The sequence below is a fragment of the Callospermophilus lateralis genome, unplaced genomic scaffold (assembly GCF_048772815.1).
Source record: "Callospermophilus lateralis isolate mCalLat2 unplaced genomic scaffold, mCalLat2.hap1 Scaffold_143, whole genome shotgun sequence".
Classification (NCBI taxonomy): Eukaryota; Metazoa; Chordata; class Mammalia; order Rodentia; family Sciuridae; genus Callospermophilus; species Callospermophilus lateralis.
The window spans coordinates 2078954-2105469 of record NW_027512573.1 but is presented as its reverse complement, the minus strand read 5'-3'; the positions used below and the strand labels follow the sequence as shown (position 1 = coordinate 2105469).

At 34.8% G+C, this 26516-nt stretch overlaps 1 protein-coding gene and 2 pseudogenes across 5 annotated transcripts; 2 read left to right on the top strand and 1 right to left on the bottom strand.

Annotated features, from left to right (window-relative positions):
* The first annotated feature begins 3079 nt into the window (after nucleotides 1-3079).
* LOC143382678 (phosphoglycerate mutase 1-like) lies at nucleotides 3080-3737 on the top strand (annotated as a pseudogene).
* A 2324-nt stretch (nucleotides 3738-6061) lies between these two features.
* LOC143387899 (C-type lectin domain family 6 member A-like) lies at nucleotides 6062-15973 on the bottom strand. 5 transcript variants are annotated; one of them, XM_076842001.1, is made up of 6 exons: nucleotides 15943-15973; nucleotides 15478-15567; nucleotides 13937-14038; nucleotides 10569-10714; nucleotides 8102-8217; nucleotides 6062-6206 (listed from the first exon to the last, which is right to left on the bottom strand). In XM_076842001.1, the coding sequence occupies exons 1-6, from the start codon at nucleotides 15971-15973 to the stop codon at nucleotides 6062-6064; spliced, it is 630 nt and encodes a 209-aa protein (XP_076698116.1). The 5 variants fall into 5 exon arrangements, with proteins under 5 accessions (XP_076698116.1, XP_076698115.1, XP_076698118.1 ...); XM_076842000.1 differs by having other exon boundaries at nucleotides 10569-10720; nucleotides 15949-15973; XM_076842003.1 differs by lacking the exon at nucleotides 15478-15567.
* Nucleotides 15974-16565: 592 nt separating this feature from the next.
* On the top strand, nucleotides 16566-17147 carry LOC143387904 (adapter SH3BGRL-like; annotated as a pseudogene).
* The last annotated feature ends 9369 nt before the right edge of the window (nucleotides 17148-26516 follow it).

Below are 26516 nucleotides of genomic sequence, written 5' to 3'. Positions count from 1 at the left end.
ACAATTATAGAAGCCAGAAGATTTGGAACAATAATTCTCATTAACATTAGAATTGATTGGTCAATGTTGCATGTTGCAATTCTCAAGTAATCACTAAAACAGTTGTCAAAATGTATGACTTCCAAATAACAAATGAGAGAGTAATAAAAAAATGACTAATCTAAAAGAATACAAGAAATCAAGGAGGAAAAATAACAAGAAAATAGATCATGTTGGGGAACATGGAAACCACATGGTAAGATGATACATTTAGAACCATATATATGAGTGTTATGGTTTGGATGTAAGATGTCCCCACATGTGAGAAAATGCAAGAAGGTTTAGAGAAAAAAATGATTGGGTTGTGAGAGCCTTAACCCAATCAGTGAATTAATCACCTATTAGGATTAATTGAGTGGTAACTGAAGGCAGGTGGGGTGTGGCTGGATAAGGTGGGGCACTAGGAGCCTGGCTTTGGGATATATATTTGTATGGCAAGTGGACATCTTTCTCTTCTGCTTTCTGATCATAATGTGAACTGCTTCCCTCTGCTACACTCTCCCACCATGATGTCGTGTCTCACCTTGAGTCCTGAGAAATGGAGCCTGCTGTCTATGGACTGAGACCTCAGAAACTGTGAACCCCCAAATAAACTTTTTCTCTTCTCAATTGTGCTGGTCAGGTTTTTAAGTCACAGCAAAACCAAAGCTGATTAAAACAACAAGGAATTGCCATAATTTAAAATAATTTTTTACCTAAAATATTGTTATATCATGTTTTAAAATTTCACTATATGCTATTTGCAAGAAGCATATCTAAAACATAGCATTGAGAAAAAACCAAATTTATAAATGGAAAAAATATAACACGAATTAAAGAAAATTAGTTGATAATTTTAATATAATAAAGCCAAAAGCCAAAGACATTACTAAAGTTAAAGTGACTTCATGATGATAGAAGAATTTAATTTCCCAAGTAAAATATGAATTTTAATATTATCTTACCTAATAATCCTTTAATATACAAGTATGTCTTCCTATATAAAGTTTCAATATCCAAATTCTTATTAAAACAACCTACAAGAAGTTATCCAAAAATTCTACTCAAGGGTAGAAAACGTCCCAGAATCTACATACATATCACAACAAAAACCATTCACATTGCTCATAGCTCCAGGTTACAGTATATGCAGTACTACGAATGTCCTTTTTCCAGTTGCTTAGCCACTTAAAGTCTCCTGCTTCCTTCTGCAAACACCTTGAGCCCAAATCAATCTAGGTTCAATTTAGATGGTATTTTGTTCTTATATCACCATACTTTCAGTGAAATGGAAAAGAATATATACAACAAAATTTGCTTTTAAATGTATCCAAAAGTTTAATATGTTGCCTTTAAAAAGGAGAGATGGTTTAAATAAGAAAGAGCTTCTAGGCAGCAGGCTCCTAGTGTTCTTAAATATTTCATTTTTAATATGAGCAATGATATTCACATGATATATAGTTCTTCATTAATTTTATAGAGTTTTGCAAACATTCTATGTGGTTAGTATGAAGTAGAAAATACCATAGATAGCTTAGTATGACCTAATATGTCAAAGAGAATAAATCTCACCAAAATATAGACCCTCAGTGAAGTTTCTGGCATCCAATTATATATATATTTCCTGTCAAGAGACCCCTAAAAAGTGAAAGATAAGTTGTTGAATCTGTAAACACCTATCACCAATGTAAACACATGATGTTTGTTGGACCACTATGAATTGGGGAGGAATTTGTGTGTGATATTTTGCTCAGTTGACATCAGATCTTACAAACTTTGAGACATCGAGCATAAAAGAAGGGTTGCCAGCTTATCCAGGATGCAGGCATGAAGTTCTGCCAGTGCTCACTAACGATCCAGAAGTTCCAATATGGCCAAAGTGTCTGTGGCAGATCAAGAGGTTGAATCCAGATTGTCAAACCTATTTAAAAGCACATCTGTGGAACTTTTAGATCTGAGTAAATGTATGCCCTCTTTGATAATTAGTTTCTTTAAAAAAATAGTTCTTGGCCTACTATTTGGCCCTAGTAGAAAAAGAATACCTGATCACAGAAGACCATCATAAATTGTTTTAGCTGATCCATCAATGTAAATATCAGAGCATTTTTAATGGGATTGGGCATAAATTGGTTTAATGGGCTAGTGACTCACAATCCCAATGTGCTTATTTCTATCACAATGCCACCTCTCCCTCAATCCTCATATTTGTCATGATTGTCTGTGGGAGTGGGGGAAAGTTTGGCTTACAGATCAATATGCTCAATACTTGACACTAGCTAGAACTAGAGTGCTGAAAGTTTTAGCTCTATTCAGAAGTAGCCCCAATGGTCTGTAACAAATGGAAATCCCCCCACTGAGAGTAACTCCAAACTGTAAATACAATAGTAGACTTTACCTAGGGGTAAAAAGTGGCTTGAGATACAGATTCATATCAATTCACGGCCAATGCCTGATGACTGACTGGGTGGTCAGGGACATGGGAGTGTCAAGCTTGTGGAAGGGACATCCAGGAAGTTTATGGAAGACATATGAGATTATGTCTCTCAAAAAAGATTCAGAGTATAAAGATACTTGTTATATTAATATGCTCCACTGAAGAAAAAGGTTACTCATTATTCAATTTCTTATTATACAGAAAACGAAGATGTAAGCTTTATACAAGCCTAAAATATTATTATCCTCTCCAAATGCCCACACAGTTTAGCCTTTTTTCTGGACTAATGCAAATACAAATAAGTAAATAAATATTGTGATAAATATTGGAGAATTCTCGTGAAAGCTGGGCTTGCCAGGGAGTGCTTGGCAGGAGCGTGCATGCTAAAGTGGGGCAGGAGACAGGCAGGGAACCACCACAAAGGGGTCTGGGTTTGTCACTTCTGGAATCTCTGCAATCCGTTGTCGCTGCATCCTCACTTTGCTGCCTTGACTGCCTGCAACCTGGTGCTGATCCTGTACAGTCTGTGAGAGCACCTGGAACCTGGAGAATCCTTCAATGGCTGGCACGACCTGGGACCATAGCCTGGTTGGCCAAGAGGAGTGCTGGCTAGGCAGGCACTGAGAGATGCTAGCAAGCCATGAATTTGATATCTGCTTTACCTGGGTGCAGAAAAGGGCAATCTGAACCCTCTGGAAAGTGCTGAATACCATTGATTAGATGTGGCTGCCACCTGCAGGTGGTGAGGATTGGGAGCCTCGATGAGCCACACTATGGGAGTCTGACTGACCTCAATAAAGCACAAATTGCTGCCAAGAAATGGAGGCCCACCTCCGATGGATCCTGATCATCCCTGCTACAGCAATTTCAGTAAGGATATGCAGACCTTAGTGAGGATCAGCTACCCTTCTGTGAAAGTGTGAAGAACACTATTGCCTAAGTTCTCCTCTTCTGAAATGAATAAATCCCTCACCAAATCAAGGAGGGGAAACGAGTTCTGACTGCCATCCATGGCAACAGCTTTAAGGGCATCATTGAGCATTAGGAGTGTCTCTCTGAAGAGGCCATCATGGAGCTGAACTTGCCAAGTGGTATTCCCATTGTCTATGAATTGGACAAGAACTTGAAGCCCATCAAGCCCATGTAGTTCCTGGGGTTGAAGAGACCTTTGGTGGAACTGTCGATGCTCAGAACAAGAAATAAATGCAAAACAGTACACACTTGTACCAAGGAATGCCCTGCCCATCCTTTCCTCTGCACCTATCTCCTGCATGTATCACACTGACCATATCTGTAGGCATTTTAAGTTGCAAATGCTAATGGGGAATTGTAGCTTTCATTTTAATTTTAACATTTAGTCTCCTGCACCCACTCTCTTCATAGAATCTAGTCAGAATAGGACCTGGGACACAGATTGTCAGTCCAAGCCCAGGTAAGGCTCCTCTTATTCGGGAGAGTTGAAGTAGTGATTCTGGCCAAATTCTAGTGATTTCTAAGTGCCATATAAGAACCTCCTTTAGAACAGAATAGGGAGTAACTAATAAAGAAGAAGCGTGAGAAGAGAGACAATTTATGTTCCTGAGATCCCATTCTTCACTATACTGTAGTCAGGTCTTAGGGTGGGGCAAGGGGAGGGAGCCTCTAGTTATTCCAGTGAAATTTAAATGTAACTCACATGGCAATAAAAAAAAAGCTATTTCCTCCTTGACCCCAGAGGAGCTGGTTCTAGAAGGTTGGTATCAATACTGAATTAAGTTTGTGTTACACTTACTTTCATAAAAATAAAAACATGTATATATATAATACCACCCTTCTGGTGTTTCTAGTGGTGATTAAATAGTCCCACTTGTGATTACCAGAAAATAAGCCATTTCTCACAACATGTGGGATAAGCTCCTTGGCCTCTAAGGTATGTGTATCTTTTTATATGTCTTAGAATTCCTCCTCTGCCTTGTTTTGTAGTAGCAAAATGCATCTTGATGATGTGTAAGTGTGTCTTTCACTCTGATTTCTGAACCATGTTCCAGTTCCTTGGCCCTGCACTAGGGACCAGTACTCATTTTAAGCATAACTGTACAAAATCTTTTGTCCAGAGCAGTATGCCAAAAGAGTGATATGAAATTTTAAAAAAGAAGAAGAAAATGTAATAATATGCATAAGTCACATTCTTTAAGTGAAATTCAATATGAAATTTTCAAAAGAATAACCAAAAGCCAATTCTTGTGAAAATTTTAGAATTCCATAGACTAAAAAGAAAATATTCTTGTAATTAGCATTATGTAAAGGGAAAAATAATGAGATTAACAAATTTTATGACCTTTTGGATTTAGCCATAATGATAACCAAAGTAAATGTATAGCCTCGAATGTTTTGCTAATTACCAAAAGAAAAAAAAAAAAAAAAAAAAAAAAAAACTAAAAACTATGGATTCTTTTATTTTTTTTTTACGGTTATTTATTTTAAGAATCTAGAAAAATAAGATACAAAATACAAAGGAATAATTAATAGAAGGAGGAAATGTGGTGGAATAGAGAAAGGGTACATTTTTTAGCAACTCCGTAGCCTGGGATTCAAGCAGCAGGAGTGTGGCTTCTCAATGAAGTAGGGGACAGAGGGATTCACTGAAATGCAATACTGGACGGTAAGAGAATCTTAGAGACACAGAAAGTCAGGTTCTTTGAACATAGGATGAGAAAGGGTACTTTGGAGCTAGGCTGGTGGCACCAGCAACACCAGTTTATCTCAGAGGGGAGGAGTGACTGGCAGAAAGAGACAAAAACAGGGTGAATATATTTGGCACAAAAGAATCTGTAGAACAGAGAGACAGTCTGCATGATAATCTGTTGTTTGAAAAGTACTCTGCATTTCTTGGAGAGCTGAAGCAAAGGGCCATCTTGAAACACCCACATTGTGGCTTTCTGCTTCAGAGCCCAGGAGATCAAAGTAGAATGTTTGCTGTGTTTTTCTCACCTAACCAGTGGAGTATAGCCAAAGTGATGGCATGTAACTGTTAAGGATAGATGATTAAAGACATTGCTGCTTTCATTTGTGTTCTTAGGTCACTTATTCTAGAGGAATTCTACTGTATTGTGAGAACATTGCTAGTAGCTTGAGAGTGATTTCCATATGATGAGGAGCTGAAGCCCTCTAACAGCCAATGCCAAGTTACCAGCCAAGAGTGAGCAATCTAAATTAGATCCCTCAGCCCTTGTTAGTCCTTCAGAAAACTGCAATTCTAATCACAGTCTTAATTATAGGGATTTCTCTATGGCATTTTGAGTAATAGAGGCATAATTTTCAAATAATGCTGTCTTATAATTCTTCTAACAAATAAAATAGTATAATCTCTGGAAAAGGAATGCATGTGGAAGTATGTATAAAGAAAGGTGAAAAAAGAATAAATAATAAATGAAAGAGCAGAACAAAGAGAGAAAAGACTTATTCTATTATTAGTGAAAAATAAGAAACTAGAAGAGGATTGATTAAAGTAAAAAAAGCAGGGGAATATGACCATAAATCTCTGTGACACAAGAATTGCATGTACATTACAAGTAATTATCATTTTATGATGGGTCTGAATTTTTATGGTGTCAATGAATAAATTGATACTCATAGGTAAATCTTCTTCATCTCACATATTGAATTCCTTTTAGAATCACAGAAAACATCATTCCAACCCCATCCTCTAGATTCCCAGAAAACTATTGTAGCACACTGCTCTGCAGAAAAATTGGGCTCATTTTGGTGCCAGAATCTAAAGGGAAACAAAGGTAAATAGAATTATTCAATGAATGCATAGTGACTGATCAGAAAGTATATAAGTTTGATGTCTAGCAAAATTGGGTTGAGAATGAGAGAACACACTAATAGTTTCTACCTTTTCTCATACTGCCCCTCACCAAAAATTTAAGTATGGAAGCACATTTTCATGTGTTTCTCTAACATTCTCCATGATGTGGTGAACCTCAACCTGCAATCTGATGTTGACTTCCTCCTCTTTACAGAGCCATTTTCCTGACCTAGCTTATTAACAATTTCTTTCTTACCAGCACATCATAGAAGCTTCCTCTTTATATCCATTTATAAAAAAGCATTTACATGCTTCTTGATAAGCTTCTCTGTTCTCATACAGCTGCCTTAAACGAGCATCAGGTACCTGAGTCTAAACATAAATAAGTTACCCTGCCTCTGTAGAATACACTATGGAGCAGGGCTGGGTAGTTGGTCATTAGTTTTGGAATTAAAGACAATTTATTTTTTATTTTTTATTTTTTTATTATTTTTATTTTTTTTATTGGTTGTTCAAAACATTATAAAGCTCTTGACATATCATATTTCATATATTAGATTTAAGATAGTTATGAACTCCCAATTTTACCCCAAATACAGATTGCAGAATCACATTGGTTTCACATCCACATTTTTACATAATGCCCTATTAGTAACTGTTGTATTCTGCTACCTTTCCTATCCTCTACTATCCCCACTCCCCTCCCCTCCCATCTTCTCTCTCTACCCCATCTACTGTAATTCATTTCTCTCCTTGTTAATTTTCCCATTCCCCTCACAACCTCTTACATGTAATTTTGTATAACAATGAGGGTCTCCCTCCATTACCATGCAATTTCCTTTTTCTCTCCCTTTCCCTCCCACCTCATGTATCTGTTTAATGTTAATCTTTTCTTCCTGCTCTTCCTCCCTGCTCTGTTCTTAGTTGCTCTCATTATATCAAAGAAGACATTTGGTATTTGTTTTTTAGGGATTGGCTAGCTTCATTAAGAATAATCTGCTCTAGTGCCATCCATTTCCCTGCAAATTCCATGATTTTGTCATTTTTTAGTGCTGCATAATACTCCATGGTGTATAAATGCCACATTTTTTAATCCATTCATCTATTGAAGGGCAACTAGGTTGGTTCTACAGTCTAGAAATTGTGAATTGTGCTGCTATGAACATTGATGTAGCAGTATCCCTGTAGTATGCTCTTTTAAGGTCTTCAGGGAATAGTCTGAGAAGGGCAACAGCTGGGTCAAATGGTGGTTCCATTCTCAGCTTTCCCAGGAATCTCCATACTTACTACTAATTTATCTTGCTGTTAATCAAATAAATTAATCTTCTCAGGGATTAGATTCCTCATCTACAAAAACAAATCTTAATAAAGGTGTCTAGATAACTCACAAGATTGTGTGAGAGTAAAATAAGGGAGTACATAATTAAATTCCTTTTTAAATGCCACAAAAGTGTAATTACATAATTGTTAAAATTACACATAGTTCTAACCCAGATATTTTGAATATTACTTATTAGAATTAATTTAAGTGGCTACTTATGTTTACAAGTCTATAGAAAACAATGCAATGACTAAGAGCGCCATTTTTGGATAGCCATGGGATTGAAACAGAGTTTCTCATCATATTCATTCAATAATCTTGAGCAAACTTTTTCATTTTTCCTCTGAAAAGTGAATTCTAAAACAGAGAAGTTTTCTTAAAATTTAAGAGTGTTCACTTAATAAGAATTTAATAATTGTTAGATTATGTTATCATCATTATAATTATTAATATTAATAGTCTCAAGATCTTAACAAAATTTCCTAGATTTTCTAAGTGTACAAGGTCCTAAATTTCATTAATCTAGCTCTGAACTCACCTGATATTTTTTTCGAAAGGTGTATGATCAATCCATTGCCAATTATTATTACCTTGTGGGTCAGAGAGCCCCAGAAAATAAGAAAATGTTTCATTCAGCTGCTGAATAATGAAATTCTGCATGAAAAAAATAGGACTTAATAGATTTTGGAATTTTCTTATTAAACAGAATAAGTGTTTTTAATATCCTTTAAAGTATACTAAGAAAACACAGGATGCAAGGAACAGTCACATGGTGGCACACTAACCAAATATGCAGGCAAAAAAAATCATCATTGCAAGGAGAAAGTGCTAACCCCTAAATTCCCACCATTCATTATTTTCTTTACCAAGAGACAGAAGGGTTTTAAATGGCCATAAGTTCATTTTTGTGCTTTTGACCACTTTATTATTTTATATGTTAAGATGCTGTGATGGTTAGTTTTATGTTTCTACCTGACTGGGCCAAGGGGTGCCCAGATGAAAACTTTATTTCTGGGCATGTCTGTAAGTATGTTTCCATGTATTATTAGCATCAGAATATGCAGAATCAGTAAGTAGATTGCCCTCCTCAGGGTGGATGAGCATTTTCCAATTTGTTGAGAGGAACAGAACAAAAAACAAAGGAAGGTATGATTTGTTTTATATTTCATATTCTTTGCAATCAATGATTCCTGGACAAAGTTATGAAATAAATTTTGTAATGTTCAACTATAAAGTAATAAACATGCTTTAGGTCTACAGTAAAAAAGAAAAGAAAAAGAAAAAGGAGGAATTTATCCTATTTTCTTTGCTGTCTGCCTGACCAAGCTGTTATACCATTGGCTCTCCTTATTTTCAGGACTTCAGGTCTGAACTGCAGTTACATCACTGATTTTCTTGAGTGTCCTGAAAATTCAGCAAAGTTGCAGGATACAAAATCAACATACAAAAATCAGTAATATTTTCTTACACTAACAATAAACAACCTGAAAAGAAAATTAAGGAAGAAATAAATATACAATAAAATCTAAAAAAAAAAAAAAAAACTTAACCTAGGTCATGAGAGACATTGACAAAGAAAAATAAAGAAGACACAGATAAATGGAAAAACATTTCATGTTCATAGATTGGTAAACTTCATATAGTTAAAATATCCATACTCTCTGAAGCAATCTACAGATTCAAAGTGATCCCTATCAAAATCCAAATGTCATTTTTCACAGGTATAGGAAAAATTCTTAACATCCATGTTGAATCTCAAAGGACTCCTGATAGGCAAAGCAATCTTTAAAAAGAAGAACAAAGAAGACTCCTACTTTCTGATTTCAAAATATATTCAAAAACTGTTTTGTAATCAAAGCAGTATAGTAATAGCATGCAGACAGACATATAGACCAACGGAAGACAATCAGAGTCCAGAAATAAACCTTGACATATGTGGTCAAATTATCTTCAACAAGGTGCCAAGACCACACAATGGAGAAATGATCATCTCTTTAATAAATGATGCTGGAAATACTGCATATACAAATACAAAAGAGTAAAGGTGGGCCTTTATCTATGACAAACATAAAAGTTACGCAAATATTTCAAAGATCTGAATGTAAGGTGTAAAACTGTAAAACTCCTAGAAGAAAACATAAGGGGAAATCTTCCTGACATTGGAATTGGCAATGTATTCTGGAATATGACACCAAAAGCACAGGTAAAAAAGCAAAAATATACCAATAGGACTATATCAAACCAAAAGGCATCTATGCAGCAAAATAAGCAAACAACTAATGAAAAAGTAGTCCATTTAATGGGAGAAAATATTTGGAAATCATAAATGATAAGTTGTTTATATCCGAACTGCAAAGAACACATACAACTTAACAACAGCAAAATAAGTAACCCAATTAAAACATGGTTGAAATATCTGACTAAAATTTTCTCCAAATAAATATACAAATGGCCAATAAGCATATATAACAATGTTCAACATCACTAAGCATTAGAAGAAGGCAAATGAAAACCTTGAGATATCACCATATACCCACTAAAATTGCCAGAATAAAAAGAAAAAATAGAAAACAGCAAGTGTTGGCATATGTAAATATATTCATATGAATGAATATCATTCCACCTTAAAAAGGAAAAAATGCTGTTACAAGCAACAATATAGATGAACCTTGCAGACATCATGCTAAATGAAATAAGCCAGTCACAGAAAGAGAAATATGATATGAGTCCACTTACATGAGAAATCTAAAGGAGTCAAACTACAGAAGCAAAAGATGGAAGAGTGATTGCTGTGGCCTTTGCAGATTGAAAAATGGGTAGTTGTTGTTCAGTGGAAAGAGAGTTTCAGTTTTGCAAGATGAAAAATCCTAGAGATCAGTTGAACTAAAATGTGAACACAATAAACACAACTGAACTATGCACTTAAAATGGGTAAGAGTAAATATTGCTATATTATTTGCTACAATTAAAAGATGTTTGATGAAAACTAAAGATGGAAAAAGTACCTGTTCTGCTTCTGTATTAATCACCACCAAATGTGCCCCCATTTCAGCACATTTCTCTTCACTCTTAGCCCAAAAATGCTGTTCAGTAGAAATGAGGTAGCAGCTTGAACCAAATGGCTTCCAAGTACTTGGACAACATCCCCAGACTTTTTCTGTATTATATGAAAGAGAAATGTGATTGCAAGGTGAGACAAATTAGATGAAAGAGATATGTTCTATACACATAAAACTTCCAGGATCTGTGGTTGTTATCTAAAGTTGGTTTCTTAATTCAGGTATTAACTTTTCTCTGAATTTTATAATTTGGGGGTCATAGAATTGATGTTAAGTAAACATTGTTAAATATTAAGTCTTCAATATTGAATAAGTTAGCCTACGAAATTCCTCTGGGTTTTTTGTTTGTTTGTTTGTTTTTCAATAATTGACTACTGAGTTAGCCTACAAAATTCCTCTGTTTTTTTTGTTTGTTTGTTTGTTTGTTTTCCAGTAATTGACTACTGGGGCTGGGGTTGTAGCTCAGTGGTAGAGCACTTGCCTAGCACATGCGAGGCACTGGATTTGATCCTCAGCATCACATAGAAATAAATTTTAAAATAATAATAATTGACTACTGTTGTTGGAGATTTTTTAGTCCTGTTGTTCCCTGTCTCTTATACATCATAAGTTCAAAGTTGTCTTGAAGTTTTAAATGACTAACACAGATAAATCTGGAAATCCAATTCTACTCATGGATCTTGAATAAGTCACCAAGTTTTAGGTTTTTGAAATGTAAATTATAACTATTAGAATTATGCCTCATTAATTATGCCTGATTAGATTCTGGCTCTACCATTTCTTTCATGTGTCTTTAAGCTAGTTATACTACCTCCTCCTCCTCCTCCTCCCCTTTTATTTTTTCTTCCTTTTTATTAACCTTTTAACATTGGGTATCAAATCCAGAGCCTCAAATATGCTAGGCCAAATATCTACCACTGAGCAACTCCACCAGCCCAATATTACCTCCTTGAGTCTGTTATTTCATCTATAAAATAGAAATAATAAAAGCGACAACTTCATGGGGGATTTAGTCACATAATACATGAAAAACATTATAAAAGATACTTAACTCAGAATAATTACTCAATTAATGTCACCTACCACTAATTTTATCACAGTATCAAGCAATTTAAAGTGTTTTAATGATCAGTTCTCTCCCTTTTTGTCTTAGAAGTATCAGTTTGTAGGATTGAAGAAATCAATACCTAGCCATATATAAATTCACTGCCATATTTTTATTAGACATATACTCAGCATGACTTATACTATATGTACAATTTTAGCATAATATATATGTATGCTTAAATAATTAATTCTTTAGATTTGTTTTGAATTTTTACCAAGGTATGAAAATAGAGTGCTGGTAATGTGACTCAGTGGTAGAGCATCAGTTAAGCATAACAAGGCACTGAGTTCAACCCTCTGCACAGCAGAAAGAAAACATAATAATATATGTAGTCTTCTAGAGGTTTTTTTAAATTTCACATGATTCATTCATATTATTACACACAGACTTATGTTAATCATTTCTGTTGTTACATATTAAGTGATGAAAATCTATAGACTTATTCTTCCTTTAGATTTATTCTTCCTTTTATTATGCTACAAAATGAATAAAATAGACAACATATTTATCAATTTACTATTAGCTGCTTTTAGAACATTACTTATGCATTCCATTCACTAATAATTCCTGCTTTTTACAATGCTCCTCAAAATGCATATTAATGTATGAATTTTAAGATTTAATTATCTTTTTCAATGGTGGGTTTTGGCCTCGTCAATTAAGTTACATACTGAAACATTTTTCATATGTCAAATATACCAAATCTCAAAAAGTTGACCAAAAACAGATTGAAAACTCAGTGGCAAAGGTTTTTTAAAATTTGTGAGGTCCTGTGTGCAATCTACAACTACAACAACAAAATAAATATTCATTTTATAAAATTTATAAAATGAATATTTAAACTTGTACAACAAATATTATAAATATATATGTTCTTATGTAAATGCTAATTTTAAATCCTTCGGCTATATGCCAGGGAGTGGTATAACTGTCAAATGGTGGTTACATTCTTTATTTTTTGAGAAATCTTCATACTGCTTTTCAGAGTGGTTGAACCAATTTGCAGTTCCACCAACAATATATGAATGTAACCTTTTCCCCACATCCTCTCAAACACTTATTATTGCTTGTATTTTTGATGATTGCCATTCTGGCTATAATTTTAATTTTCTTTTCTCTAAATAATTGCCATTCTGGTTATAATTTTAATTTTCATTTCTCTAATTGCTAGAGATGTTGAACATTTTTTCATATATTTGTTAATCATTCTATGTTTAAATATATAATTATATATTTATTTATATATTTATAAAGATAAATATTATAAACATAAATATACATGAAATATGCTTATATATAAATTTATATATTTATTTACTCATAAATATATAAATAAAAATTTATAAATATTTATTTATAAAAGAAATTTATTTATAAAAATCCACTGTGCTAAGAAAACCATAGGTCAGGGAAAGCAAAGAAACCATGCTTTGGATTCCCTTGCAACATATTCTTGCCAAATACCTAAAAAGAAAAAAATTTAACATCTCATAGAAATGGAAAGAAACATCTGCCTTCTCCTCATCTTTAAAAGGTTTTGCCATAGCAATAGGGTATTCATTACTCCTGAAAAACAAGAGTCTGACAGCTGCATTGATTTGGAAGCATTAAGACCATAAGACCTCCATAGACATGCGCTTTGCATCTCTTTGGTATTTTACACCATAGTGTAAAGCAGGCAACAATCCTGAACCCAATTCTCCAACATCTGATGGTATTAGGAGTGTATTTTGGAGTGTGGTGATCTAAACCTGAAACAATCTGGCCAGTAATAAATCTAGTGATAAGAATGAAGAAGGATAGTATTAATTGGGAAACTTACTATCAAAAATGGGAATTTATTTTAATAAAGGGTGAAAATAATGTGGAAATTGTGAGAATTATTATTTCCAGAGTTAACTTGAGCAAACGTGTGGATGTTGACAGCATTCATCAAGATCAAGAATTTCAATATATCTTGATATACATAACTAAAGCCTGAAATGAGCATATAAGTTTAGAGACACTTTGAAGATATCCAGGCAAAAACTCTCTCTCTCTCTCTCTCTCTCTCTCTCTCTCTCTCTCTCTCTCTCTCTCTCTCACACACACACACACACACACACACACACACACACACTCACACACTAGAATACACCAATCTTGAGCTCAACCCTGAGTTTTCTCCGAGAAAGGGAAAGTGTAGATAAACATTGTAAATCTTTACCTGTCACCGTTGTCCCTTCACTGAAGCAGATTAGATTTGAATGATATGTAAGTAGTACAGACAGTCTTTTGTCATATTTGTTACTTGAAAAATGGTAAGTCACTGAAAAGGAAAGAAAAGGATGAGAATCCACCCATAGAGTCTCATGATTTCTATCTGTACCAAGCCAGCTTACTTCCCACCCCGCCACTCTTCTTCCTTATGCAAGACAGTAGAGACCAGCCTGAATTATGCTTGCTTATATTCATTTATCTTACTTGTTTGTCAGTCTGACGATTTATTTTTGTCTCTTCCCCCACTATAATTTAAACTCTAGATTCTACAGCAGAGATTCTGTTTTCTACATCACTTACTTGCAAATACCTAGAAAAATGACTTGCAACAAACCATGCACAGATATTTATTGAATTCCTGGAAATCTGGTATACATTATTTTAGTAATCTTGAAGAAGTCACAGGATATATGAATATTTTCTAAATACTTCTGATTGCATGGTATAAATAACAACCAAGGGGAGACTTTAAACATTTGGAGATATTCTAAATATCTACATGTCTCAAATAAAAACTACCTTTCTTGTTCATGGGTGTGCATGTTAAACAACATTAAACAAAATCTATTATCTCTCAGGTCCTGATTTGACTCTTCAATACTATTTCTCTAGTTTCACAATTGCCTACTACTAAAGATCAATACTTTTACAAATTTCTACCTTTCTCTTGGCCCATGTTTGGCATCCTGAATTTCTGCTTCTTGACTAATGAAATAACTATTATTAACTCTTCTCTCTTGCACTTGATCTAGAGAACCAAAATATTTTATAACTTTGGTGATAATGATCTGTGTTTTACTTAACATTGATAGATTTATTTACTTCTCAAAGGAAAGTTTATGTGTAGCAAGACTCTGTCATAGCAAGCAACTTTCACTCCCTTACAGACTATTCAAGAAATATTTGTATTCACCTTATCAGTGAATAGAAAATCAAATTATTGATTGGACTAAAAACTATGTTTGAGTTTTCTCACACAATGAACTTGAGATATTTATTTAGAGGCAAATAGAAAAAGGAAAGAATATTTTATCTCCTTACACTGTCATTATCTCATCTGAATTATTTTCCTCTCATATTTAAAGAGACACCCACATGAGTCAAAGACCCCTATCTAAACTATAATCATTATGAAAGCATTCAGAGTTGCCTTCCCAATACAGGGATTTTTTTGACTAGAAAACACATGATCAATGGGGGACCCAGTATTGAAAGATGGTACCTTAGGGGATCTACAAATAACACCCATGCACCTGGGAGGTCATGATTCAGCAAATGTTAACAAAGCCAGATAAAGTAAATCTAGAAGATGCCGTTGTTGAAAGATAGAGAAATAGCAAGAAAGGTGGGAAGCAAAATCAAGAAAAGCATGCCATTCTGAGTAAGAGCTGACCTATTTGTAAGGTAAAGTAGGATGAATCCCAGGGAATCTTTACAGAACATGAGAGAAAGAACCAAGAAAAAATGGCACCTCAGTGCCAAACTTACCGACACAGCTCACAATGAAACAAGCACTGAGGAGTATGATGGAAATCAGAGCAATGGACCAGAGCTTCAAGGACCAGCAGACTCTCTTCTCTATCAGACCAACAAGACAAATGCAAACCTCTCAGGATAGATAACATTGCTCTGAAACACAGAGCAATCTGGAAAAAATTCATCAGGTAACCGTAAATTCCATTTCCATATACTTTCTTTCTTATTATTATATTCTTCTACTGATCACCTGTCTTTCTTGAATGATTAATGTTGTCTTCTATGTTCATGTTTGATTACTTATTCTTATAAGTGCTTCTGACTCAGAGACATTATTCTTTCTTTCAAATTCCCAATTCTACTGTCTTGGCACAATCTCTATTGCTTAAATCTGTCCATTTTCTACCCCTTCTTTCCAGATGACTCTTATCATATCATACATTTCTAACTTGCTATCTGGAGAAACGAAATACTCACCTCCACCTTGAGCTTGCCTTTCTTGTATCATTATGTGAGTCTCTGTGTGTTCAGAAGATTCTAGAACCTTTTGTATCTCTCTGTCTCCCTGAAAATGTTACCCAGAGACCTGTTTTCATTCAAAGAGGCCAAGCCTTAGATAATAACAGTTCCACACTCTGATATGACTAATAAATGTCCAATGCTAATACATAAAGATCTAAAGTTTCCAGTGATTCAAAGACGTGGGAAAAACGAAAGAGGAAATTGAGAAACATACCCAAAACTGTTCCTGAAAATCTTAACAGAAATATTCAGATCATTTATTCAGTTTCTAACATGAAGTTTCTCTTTAGTTCCTATTCATTCCAGCATACAAAAGAAAATAAATTACATGCCCTAAAAGAATTTATCTGTTGGCCTAAATAAATTGCTACCTAACACACCTTTATATTGGGTACTTCTTTTATCTAATGCTTAATTTCACATGTCCTAAGAAGTAAAAAAAAAAAAAGTCTGGTTGAATCAATATGGCTTAAGGGTTAATAAACAACAGAAAGACCCATGAACATTGTTTCAAAACTGTTACTCAGGCTCTACAGCCATTTTCAAGACCCAAACAACCACCAGATGCTTTTCCCAGGATGGTGATTGTTGTACATGTTCCATCTTCCTCTGACTCTATGGCAATTAAGTAAAAACAGCAACATGCATTTGGTTTCTTATAAGCCAAATGTATACATATATATATATATATATATATATATATATATATATATATGTGTGTGTGTGTGTGTGTGTGTGTGTGTGTGTGTAAATATATATATATATATATATATATATATATATATATATATATATATATATATATATATATATATTTACATTAAAATTACTTGCAGGTGATGTTTGTGATTTGTTAAACATTATAATTTCCTGCAGCAATTATGACATTCCCATTCTTCTTTAGAAGAAACATATATATTATTTGAAGAAAATGATACTGCAGCAGTGAAGAGTTTCAGAAGTGAATGAGGAAAAATGTACCTGAAAATAGTCAACCAGCTACAAGGTATCCCCTACCACTTCAGATTCTCAGTGAAAGCCTGTACTGTGGAGTCTATGATACCTTCTTTAGAACCTGAGAAAACGATGCAGTGTATGCATTTTTTGGCTTGATGGCACCACCTGGTTCAAAGCAAGCAGAAGGCCAGGCAAAGCAGTAAGCATCAGCCTTAAGCATTTTGCTTTAAGCATCTTGAAAAATGAGTCTCTTTTGCTTTTATAAAATAACAAAATTATCTTGGCTTCAAAGGAAATATGCTTAATGTTGTAAGAAATAGTTTAGTTTCTGTTCTTGCATCCAAACAAAGTAAATACATAATTAAAATGTGAATATTATGGTGAGGAAAATGGAAGATGAACATAAAATTTTAATTAGATATCATGGGATAGTATTATAATCTGCCAAGGCATTTATGTACTTCAGTGATTTTACAAAGAAAGCACCCTTGTTTTCAAAACATTTTTATTGTAACATCAGGGTATCTGCAGTTCAACATTAAAAAATTTAAAAAGAAGAGAGAATCTGTCTCTTGTTCACAAGTTGCCTCATTAATTTTAGTGAATAAGCATATGTACCTTTTTAATGTGATGTTATTATGATTAAAATTACTTGCAGGTAATGTTTGTGATTTGTTAAACATTATAATTTCCTGCGGCAATTATGACATTCCCATTCTTCTGTAGAAGAAACTTCTATGTACTGAACCACAAGTTTTCCAAGCTTCTAAATGCAGAGTTTCATTGCATATATTGGATAGGAATAGATGACTTCGCACAAAAACAAAATAAAAGAACATAAATGCATTCAGTTGAGGAGTTCCTTGTTTAACTCAACCATTATGGAAACATTTTTCTAAGTCACTTGCCTCTGAAATGTTTATGTGTTTGTCACAAAAGTGGGATGGCAAGTAAATTTAAAATGGCATCCTCTTTCAAAGAATTTTGTCACTTAACTATTAGAAAATGCTTTGGTAATCATAGTCCAAGATTTAATTTCTTGAGTTTTTGATAAAGAAATTTTAGGGTTTTTTCTTCTTTTAATAAAACTTGTGATCATGAATGTCACTGTCTCTTGATAGATAACATTTATATTTCAATTTTAACATATATTGTGTGAATACATTAATGTAAGTAAAGAGAATATTTCTTTGATTCCATAAAAAGCACAAATATCAAAATCAAATAAATAGAGTAACTTTTACAATATTTTTGAACATTTCTAAAAGACGAGAAACATGGCCTAAATAACTTACCCAGAAGATATCCACATTGTATGTTAGCTCCATGCCACTTTATTTATAAAAACAAACATCTTTTACTTTACACTACTTTGTTGTATCTGATGTTTGCAAGTCTGTACTCTGCAAAACTCAACATATAAGAAGATGTGGCTTTGTTTACTGAGATTCAAACTTGATGTGATGCTTTAAAATAAACTCAGAGTTTTTACAAACATAAAAAAAATTGACTGATTGACTATAAAATGGAAGTCTCCAAGATCTATCCACAGAGGGGTTGTGATTTGTGTTTTCACTATACTGTGGTTCTCAAGAATCTGTTAATTAGTATCTTAATTATGTTAATGTGGCTATGCTCTAAGAGCACTAACTCCATCTTGATTTTTCTCTTGTAACACAAGCTGTAATTGATGGTCACTTTGGCAACCAACTGATTGATAGCTATATTGATAACTGTGCACTGATATGTAAATGAGATAGTTGACTCCTGGAATCTTTCCCTCCAAATTAACATCTGGAAATTGAGATAATATACCTGGGACTACAAATACAATGGCTTTAGACTCCCATTTTGAGACACACCTCACTATGACATTGTTCTTTAATCATTCTGAATTGGCATCAGCTCTGGAGGCTCTGTCAAGAAGGAACAATTCCTTACTTCATTGCTGATGTTTTGATAACAATAAGGACACATTCAATTGTCACCCTTGAAGGAACTTTTCTCCTGGACCATGTATACAGTTCTTTCTGTAGAAGTATGATTTTTTTTTGTTCATTGCTAGCCTTTTGTGCACAAGTAATTTTCTTTGACCTATTTTTACCTGTTTTTACATGTTTCAGCATAAGGTCATGCTGAGAGCCATTGCCAAGTAGGAATGACGCATGGCAATTTCTTTGTCAGCCTACCCCATGTTGCTTAGAGGAAGGACTCTCCATATTGGACCCAGGTCATTTGCAGTGACTTTGCATGAAAGGTGACCTAGCTCAAGGACCAGGTCCGATCCGAGTTTAGGGCATTCGGGTTTAGGGAGATCCGGGTTTAGGGTAGTTCCAGGTTTAAGGTGATTCCTGCTGGGAATAGGGCGTATCCTGCTGCCTCAGGTGCCTTGAGTTCCCATTGAGTTCTCGCGGGATTCAGAGAGTATTTTGGGATTCAGAGCCTGGTGGAGAGTGTGGATTTTGCCCAGAATGTGTGTGTAGAGTGCCGGTGACAGTTCGGGAATAAAGAGTTGCTGTTTGAATCTGCAAGGCTGTGTGGTGGCTCTGTTATTTTGTGCCCAGCTAGACTGTGGCAAGGTCAGGCAGCACTGACCAAAAGGACGCAGATTAAAAATGCTGCTGAACAAGGGTTTATTAAGATTCACTCCCAGGCGAGACCCTCCAGACTAAAAAGGTATCTGGGGAGAAGCATATGGGGGTCAGCCAGACTGAAATTTTTATTTGGCTTAGAGCAGGAAAGGAGGGCTTGGGACAGGAAAAGGAGGTATTTAGAGTCCCTTGTCCTATTGGGTTGGTCTGGGGAGATTGCTGAAATCCAGGATTGGTCAGGAGACCCAGGTGAGCTGCTTGGTGTTTTGTTCCTCAGCCAACCTCAAACTCTAACATCCAGTTGATGCAAAATGACCACTGTGCTTTAAAGGAGAATAATACAACATTTTATTATGAACTAAATGTGAGGGACTCAAGCCTCAGAGCAAACGTTTAAATTGCTTTAAATAAAGAGTTCCAAAGAAAAGGAGGTTGTGATAATTTTTATAGATAGAAAACAAAGATAACTGTAAATTAACACTTTCAGTGATCACATGGTCACTGGGGGCATTATATAAGTGAGTTATGGTACAGTGGGGAAGTTTTAACCATTTAACTGAGGTGGTACCTTACTACATTCTTAGTAGAAGGATTTGGAGATCCTTCCTCATTTGTACACACAACCTCTAGAATGTAGACCTTTCTGTCTATTACAAACATCATTCACTCCAGATAAAATTAGTAGTCTGCTCTTTGTTAAGCTGTGGATAGTTAACCAGGTCAAACCTACATCACAGAAAGTTTACCTAATAGACATGATAGTGTTAAGTCAGATACAAAAGTCAGGATTAATTAATTGTTTTCTAAATGTTGAGGGCCACAGCCAAGTTGGGATGATGCATGGTATTTTTGCCAGAATGGAGTGGTTGAGAGGTGATGCCAGAAAGCCATTGAGATGATGATGGTTATGGTAATCTGTGTATTCAATTGTATATTAGACCCCCTGGCCTGCTACTTTGGAGTTCTCTCAGGATTCCTGGGGAGTTCGCATTGGTTGGGGAAGTGCCAGAGGAGGGATTTCCGGTTGGTGTGTGGTGTGTCCCCAGAGAAGGCTGCATGCTTGACGTTCATGGGAGTGCGGAGAATAAAGGAGTTCCTGTTTTAAATTTATTTTTTTTAGAGAGAGAGAGAGACAGACAGAGAGAGAATTTTTTATTATTTATTTTTTAGTTATCGGCGGACACGATATCTTTGTTTGTATGTGGTGCTGAGAATCGAACTCGGGCTGCAGGCGAGCGTGCTACTGCTTGAGCCACATCCCCAGCCCAAGGAGTTTCTGTTTTGAACCTACAAGGCTGTGTGGCGGCTTGGTTATTTTGTGCCCAGCCTGACTGTGGCATCTAAAGACCAAATTAACCTTTTAAAATAAGCCTCAGATCTCCTACAAGTCTCCAGTAAGCATGCCTGTGTTTATTTTACATGTTCGTGTCCGGGGAAGATATTGTCTATCTAGTTCATGCTTGAAAAAAATCTAATGGAATAGTATCTTTGGGTAAGTTTAATTTCACATTCCTTTTGTTTATTGTTCCTTATAATACTTTTGTGCACTTCATAATAAAATGATTACTTTGAGAACTATCTTTGTTTTGCTGGACTTATCAATGGATAAAAAAAAATGTGGCATATATACACAATGGAATTTTACTCAGCATTAAAAAAAGAACAACAGACACCAGTATTGCTGTATCTATAAACATGGCTGTATAACCAATGTGATCCTGCAATCTGTAATGTGGAAAAATGTGAATTCATACCCCATTTGAATCAAATAAATGATATGTCAAGATCATTGTATTGTCTTGAGCAACTAATAAAAAAAAGAACAAAATCATGGCATTTCCAGGTACATGAATGGCGTTGGAGAAGATAATGCTAAGTGAAGTTAGCCAATCCCAAAAATACAAATGCCAAATGTTTTCTCTGATATAAAAAGGTTGACTCACAGTGGAGTAAGGAGAGAGAGCATGGGAGGATTAGATTAATTCTAGATAGGAAAGATGGGGGGGAAGGAGGGGACAGAGGATTCACAAGGATGGTGGAATGTGATGGACAGCATAATAAAAAGTACATGTATGAAGACTTGAATTGGTAGTCAACATACTTTATATACAAACAGAGATATGAAAACTTGTGGTATATATGTGTATTAAGAATTGTAATGCAAAAAAATACATGTATAAAGGCATAACTTGGTGTGAACATTCTTTATGTACATAGATATGAAAATTATAATTATAATGCTCCTCTTGCAAGAGGAGCAATATTTTTATTCTTTTTTATCTTTTATTGATATTATTATTATTTTTAAATACACAATAGCAATAGAATGCATTACAATTCTTATTACACATATAATCTTTGAGGTTAAAATTATTCCCAGGTTTTGGCATAGTGGACCATATTTGTGGGTTCAACATGACAAAGATGATTAAATTCTGTTATTGAGTCAGGAACAACATTGAACAGAGGCCAATAAAATTTTATAATCTCCCTTGTTGGATAAAGGGAAGCCTGAAATAGTATAAGTTCAAAAGCAGGCTTCATGAGTTCTATGTCACTACTTAAGGATTTGGAGACCCTTCCTCATTTGTACGCACAACCTCTAGAATGTAGACCTTTCTGTCTATTAACATTACAAACATCTCTATATTATCAAATTTTTAAATATAAAGAAATTTACTGTGGATATATGTATATTAAAATTATGATCCTAGGATACACTAAAAAACATATACTTGATCTTCCTCCTCAGTTCTAGGCACACAGCTTCTAAAACTCTTGAAATTTTCTGGGCTGTAGGAATGATAAGAGTATCTTTTGTTACAATATTTGTGTTTTTCTTCCAATTCCCAAAATAGCTCCAGAGTAAGAAAGATAAAAGGAGCCAGTTTGGTTATTCATAACAATACCCTTTCAACCATACCCAAGTTATCTTTGATGGTCACCAAGATAGCTTCAGAGTGGGTGCTACTTGGGATTAGAAAGTTGAAACTTTCGATCCACTAAGGCCACAGGTTTAATTAAATGTGTCTATGTAATGGATCCTCCATAAAAATCATGGACACATTATTGAACTCAATAGGGCCTTTTAAATGTCAGGGCAGTTATAGCTATAGGTAATGATGAAACAGACTTTTTGGTTTGAGATGAAATAAATCACAAGGAGAGATGTGGTTATAATATATGACTGTCTGTTTCCAGTTTCCATTCATGATGAAGAAACACAGCCTCCAGGATTGAGTCACCTAAATGTTCAGGAAGAGAAGCATTCTCTTCAGCTATATATAGATAAAACAATTTAAAGACCTTTTTTCTTCCTTACCCTTCTCCAATTTATGCTCCCCTAATTGCTTTCTGGTCTTGATCTATGCTGTATTCTCTTTGCTTATTTCCATTCCTTTGTCCTGAACAGGTTTCTAGATTATAGTGGTATGTCTTTAACTAAAGAGTGCTGAGGTGGTAGAAACAAAGGCAAAAAGATGAGATATACCTAAACAAAAATCTAGGTGTGGTTGTGTACTCCTGTAATACCAGAAGAGGCTGAGGAAAGAGGAAGAGAGAATGAAAAATCAGATAAAGAGCAGAATTGTGGTTAACCTCAAATTAAATTTGCAGATAAATTAGCCTGTGTAATGAATAATGAAAAACACTAGCAATAAAGACAGTAATAATTACTAGAGGTTGAAAATAAAACCATACAGTATACTATTGGAGACAAGGCAACTTTGTTCTGTTTTGGGTTGACCTTTTCTGAAGAAGACATGCTATTTCCTATTACCACTGGTTAATAAATTCTTCATAAATCAGTCTTGGAACTATTCTGTATCCCTGGGATTATACCAAAATTCTGGAAATTACCAAATTGCAAATAATAAAAGATGAAAGTTTCTGATTACTCTTTACAGATTCCAACTGGTTATATCTTGACCCTCATGTACCTCTCAAGACCTTGATACCATAATACCTCCCTAGTAGTTATCCTCTGGTGTTCTTCATATAAGGATTTGTTTACAAAAAGATAGTTCAACATTTATGGAAGTAGAACAGTTTGATATTGCAACTTAAATGATTTTCTTTTTCCTTATTTCTTTTAGAGGTTTGGAGTATGAGAGTTAAAATGTTGGGAAGTGGAAGGCAATCTAGATAAGTGATGATTAAACTCTTATGGGCCAATGACCTATTTCAGATTCTGTTGAAAGCTTTGGGCCCACTTAACAAGTTTTTTTCATAAATACATTAACACAAAAATTATATGTAATATTTTATTGAAAATCAATTTTCTTACACAAACAACATAAGCAATATTTATTAAAAAGCATATTTTCAATTTTTTATGAAAATATTAAGACTCTTAAAGAAACAACTAAGTAAATTAGTACTAGGCAGTATTAACAAAATAATTTTTTGAACAAAAATACACCTTAATTATTATTACTAATACCTGGATTAAGTAAAGTTGAATTGGATCCCTAAATCCTGAAAATAAGGATAACCAGAAATAGACTGACATTTCCATATCCAGTCACTCAATTGTGAATGATCTAAATCTCTGAAAATAACTATAGATGATGAAAGAGTAACAGACTTCTCAACTGCATACAACAGGAAAAAGTAATTTTTTCCTAAAAAAATAACAAAAAAAGTCTACAATTCATCCATAGTATCTAGTACTCAATCAAACTATGCATGCACGCGTGCACACCCACACACATACCCACACACACACATACACACACATAAACCTAAAAAACGAAAAAAACATTAGATCCATGTTGCTCAAGATAAGAGATTTTTAAGATTAAGACTTTAAAAAATGCTTAATATGCCATGAGATAAAAGAAAATATTGACAATTTCTACAAAGAATTGAAAATTATCTTTTTAATATTTACTTTTTAGGTGTAATTAGACACAATACCTTTATTTTATTTATTTATTTATTTTTATGTGGTGCTGAGGCTTGAACCCAGGGCCTCACATGTGCTAGAGAAGTACTCTACAGCTGAGCCACAACCACAGACTGAAAGTTATTTTTAAATAAAATACTTGGGAATCAACCTAACAAAAGAGGTGAAAGACTTATACAATGAAAACTACAGAACCCTAAAGAGAGAAATAGAAGAAGAGCTTAGAAGATGGAAAAATATACCCTGTTCATGGATAGGTAGAACTAACATCATCAAAATGGCGATATTACCAAAAGTTCTCTATAGGTTTAATGCAATGCCAATCAAAATCCCAATGGCATTTCTTGTAGAAAGAGAGAAAGCAATCATGAAATTCATATGGAAAAATAAAAGACCCAGAATAGCAAAAACAATGCTAAGCAGGAAGTGTGAATCAGGCGGTATAGCTATACCAGACTTCAAACTATACTACAGAGCAATAGTAACAAAAACAACATGGTACTGGTACCAAAACAGGCGGGTGGACCAATGGTACAGAATAGAGGACACAGAAACCAATCCACAAAACTACAACTATCTTATATTCGATAAAGGGGCTAAAAGCATGCAATGGAAGAAGGATAGCATCTTCAACAAATGGTGTTGGGAAAACTGGAAATCCATATGCAACAAAATGAAACTGAATCCCCTTCTCTCACCATGCACAAAAGTTAACTCAAAGTGGATCAAGGAACTTTATATCAAATCAGAGACATGGCGTCTGATATAAGAAAAAGTTGGCTATGATCTACTTACTGTGGGGTCGGGCTCCAAATTCCTCAATAGGACACCCATAGCACAACAGTTAATATCTAGAATAAACAAATGGGACTTACTCAAACTAAAAAGTTTTTTCTCAGCAAAAGAAACAATAAGAGAGGTAAATAGGGAGCCTACATCCTGGGAACAAATCTTTACTCCTCACACTTCAGACAGAGCCCTAATATCCAGAATATACAAAGAACTAAAAAAATTAGACAATGAGATAACAAATAACCCAATCAACAAATGGGCCAAGGACCTGAACAGAAATTTCTCAGAGGAGGACATACAATCTATCAACAAGTATATGAAAAAATGCTCACCATCTCTAGCAGTCAGAGAAATGCAAATCAAAACCACCCTAAGATACCATCTCACTCCAGTAAGATTGGCAGCCATTAGGAAGTCAAACAACAACAAGTGCTGGCGAGGATGTGGGGAAAAGGGTACTCTTGTACATGACTGGTGGGACTGCAAATTGGTGCAGCCAATTTGGAAAGCAGTATGGAGATTTCTTGGAAAGCTCGGAATGGAACCACCATTTGATCCAGCTATTCCCCTACTCGGTCTATTCCCTAAAGACCTAAAAAGAGCACACTATAGGGGCACTGCTACATCCATGTTCATAGCAGCACAATTCACAATAGCAAGACTGTGGAACCAACCTAGATGCCCTTCAATAGACGAATGGATAAAAAAAATGTGGCATTTATACACAATGGAGTATTACTCTGCATTAAGAAATGACAAAATCATAGAATTTGGAGGGAAATGGATGGCATTAGAGCAGATTATGCTAAGTGAAGCTAGCCAATCCCTTAAAAGCAAATGCCAAATGTCTTCTTTGATATAAGGAGAGTAACTAAGAACAGAGTAGGGACGAAGAGCATGAGAAGAAGATTAACATTAAACAGGGATGAGAGGTGGGAGGGAAAGGGAGAGAGAAGGGAAATTGCATGTAAATGGAAGGGGACCCTCAGGGGTATACAAAATTACATACAAGAGGAAGTGAGGGGAAAGGAGGAAAAATATAAGGGGGAGAAAAGAATTACAGTAGAGGGGGTAGAGAGAGAAGAGGGCAGGGGATGGGGGAGGGGGGATAGTAGAGGATAGGAAAGGCAGCAGAATACAACAGACACCAGAATGGCAATATGTAAATCAATGGTTGTGCAACTGATGTGATTCTGCAATCTGTATACGGGGTAAAAATGGGAGCTCATATCCCACTTGAATCAAAGTGTGAAATATGATATATCAAGAACTATGTAATGTGT

Coding starts and splice junctions, on each gene's coding strand:
- LOC143387899 (XM_076842001.1), bottom strand. CDS start 15,973: ATGATACAAGAAAGGCAAGCTCAAGGTGGAG. Junction 10,715..13,936: donor TGAAGGGACAACGGTGACAG/GTAAAGATTTAC, acceptor ATACAGAAAAAG/TCTGGGGATGTTGTCCAAGT. Junction 6,207..8,101: donor CCTTTCGAAAAAAATATCAG/GTGAGTTCAGAG, acceptor GTTTCCCTTTAG/ATTCTGGCACCAAAATGAGC.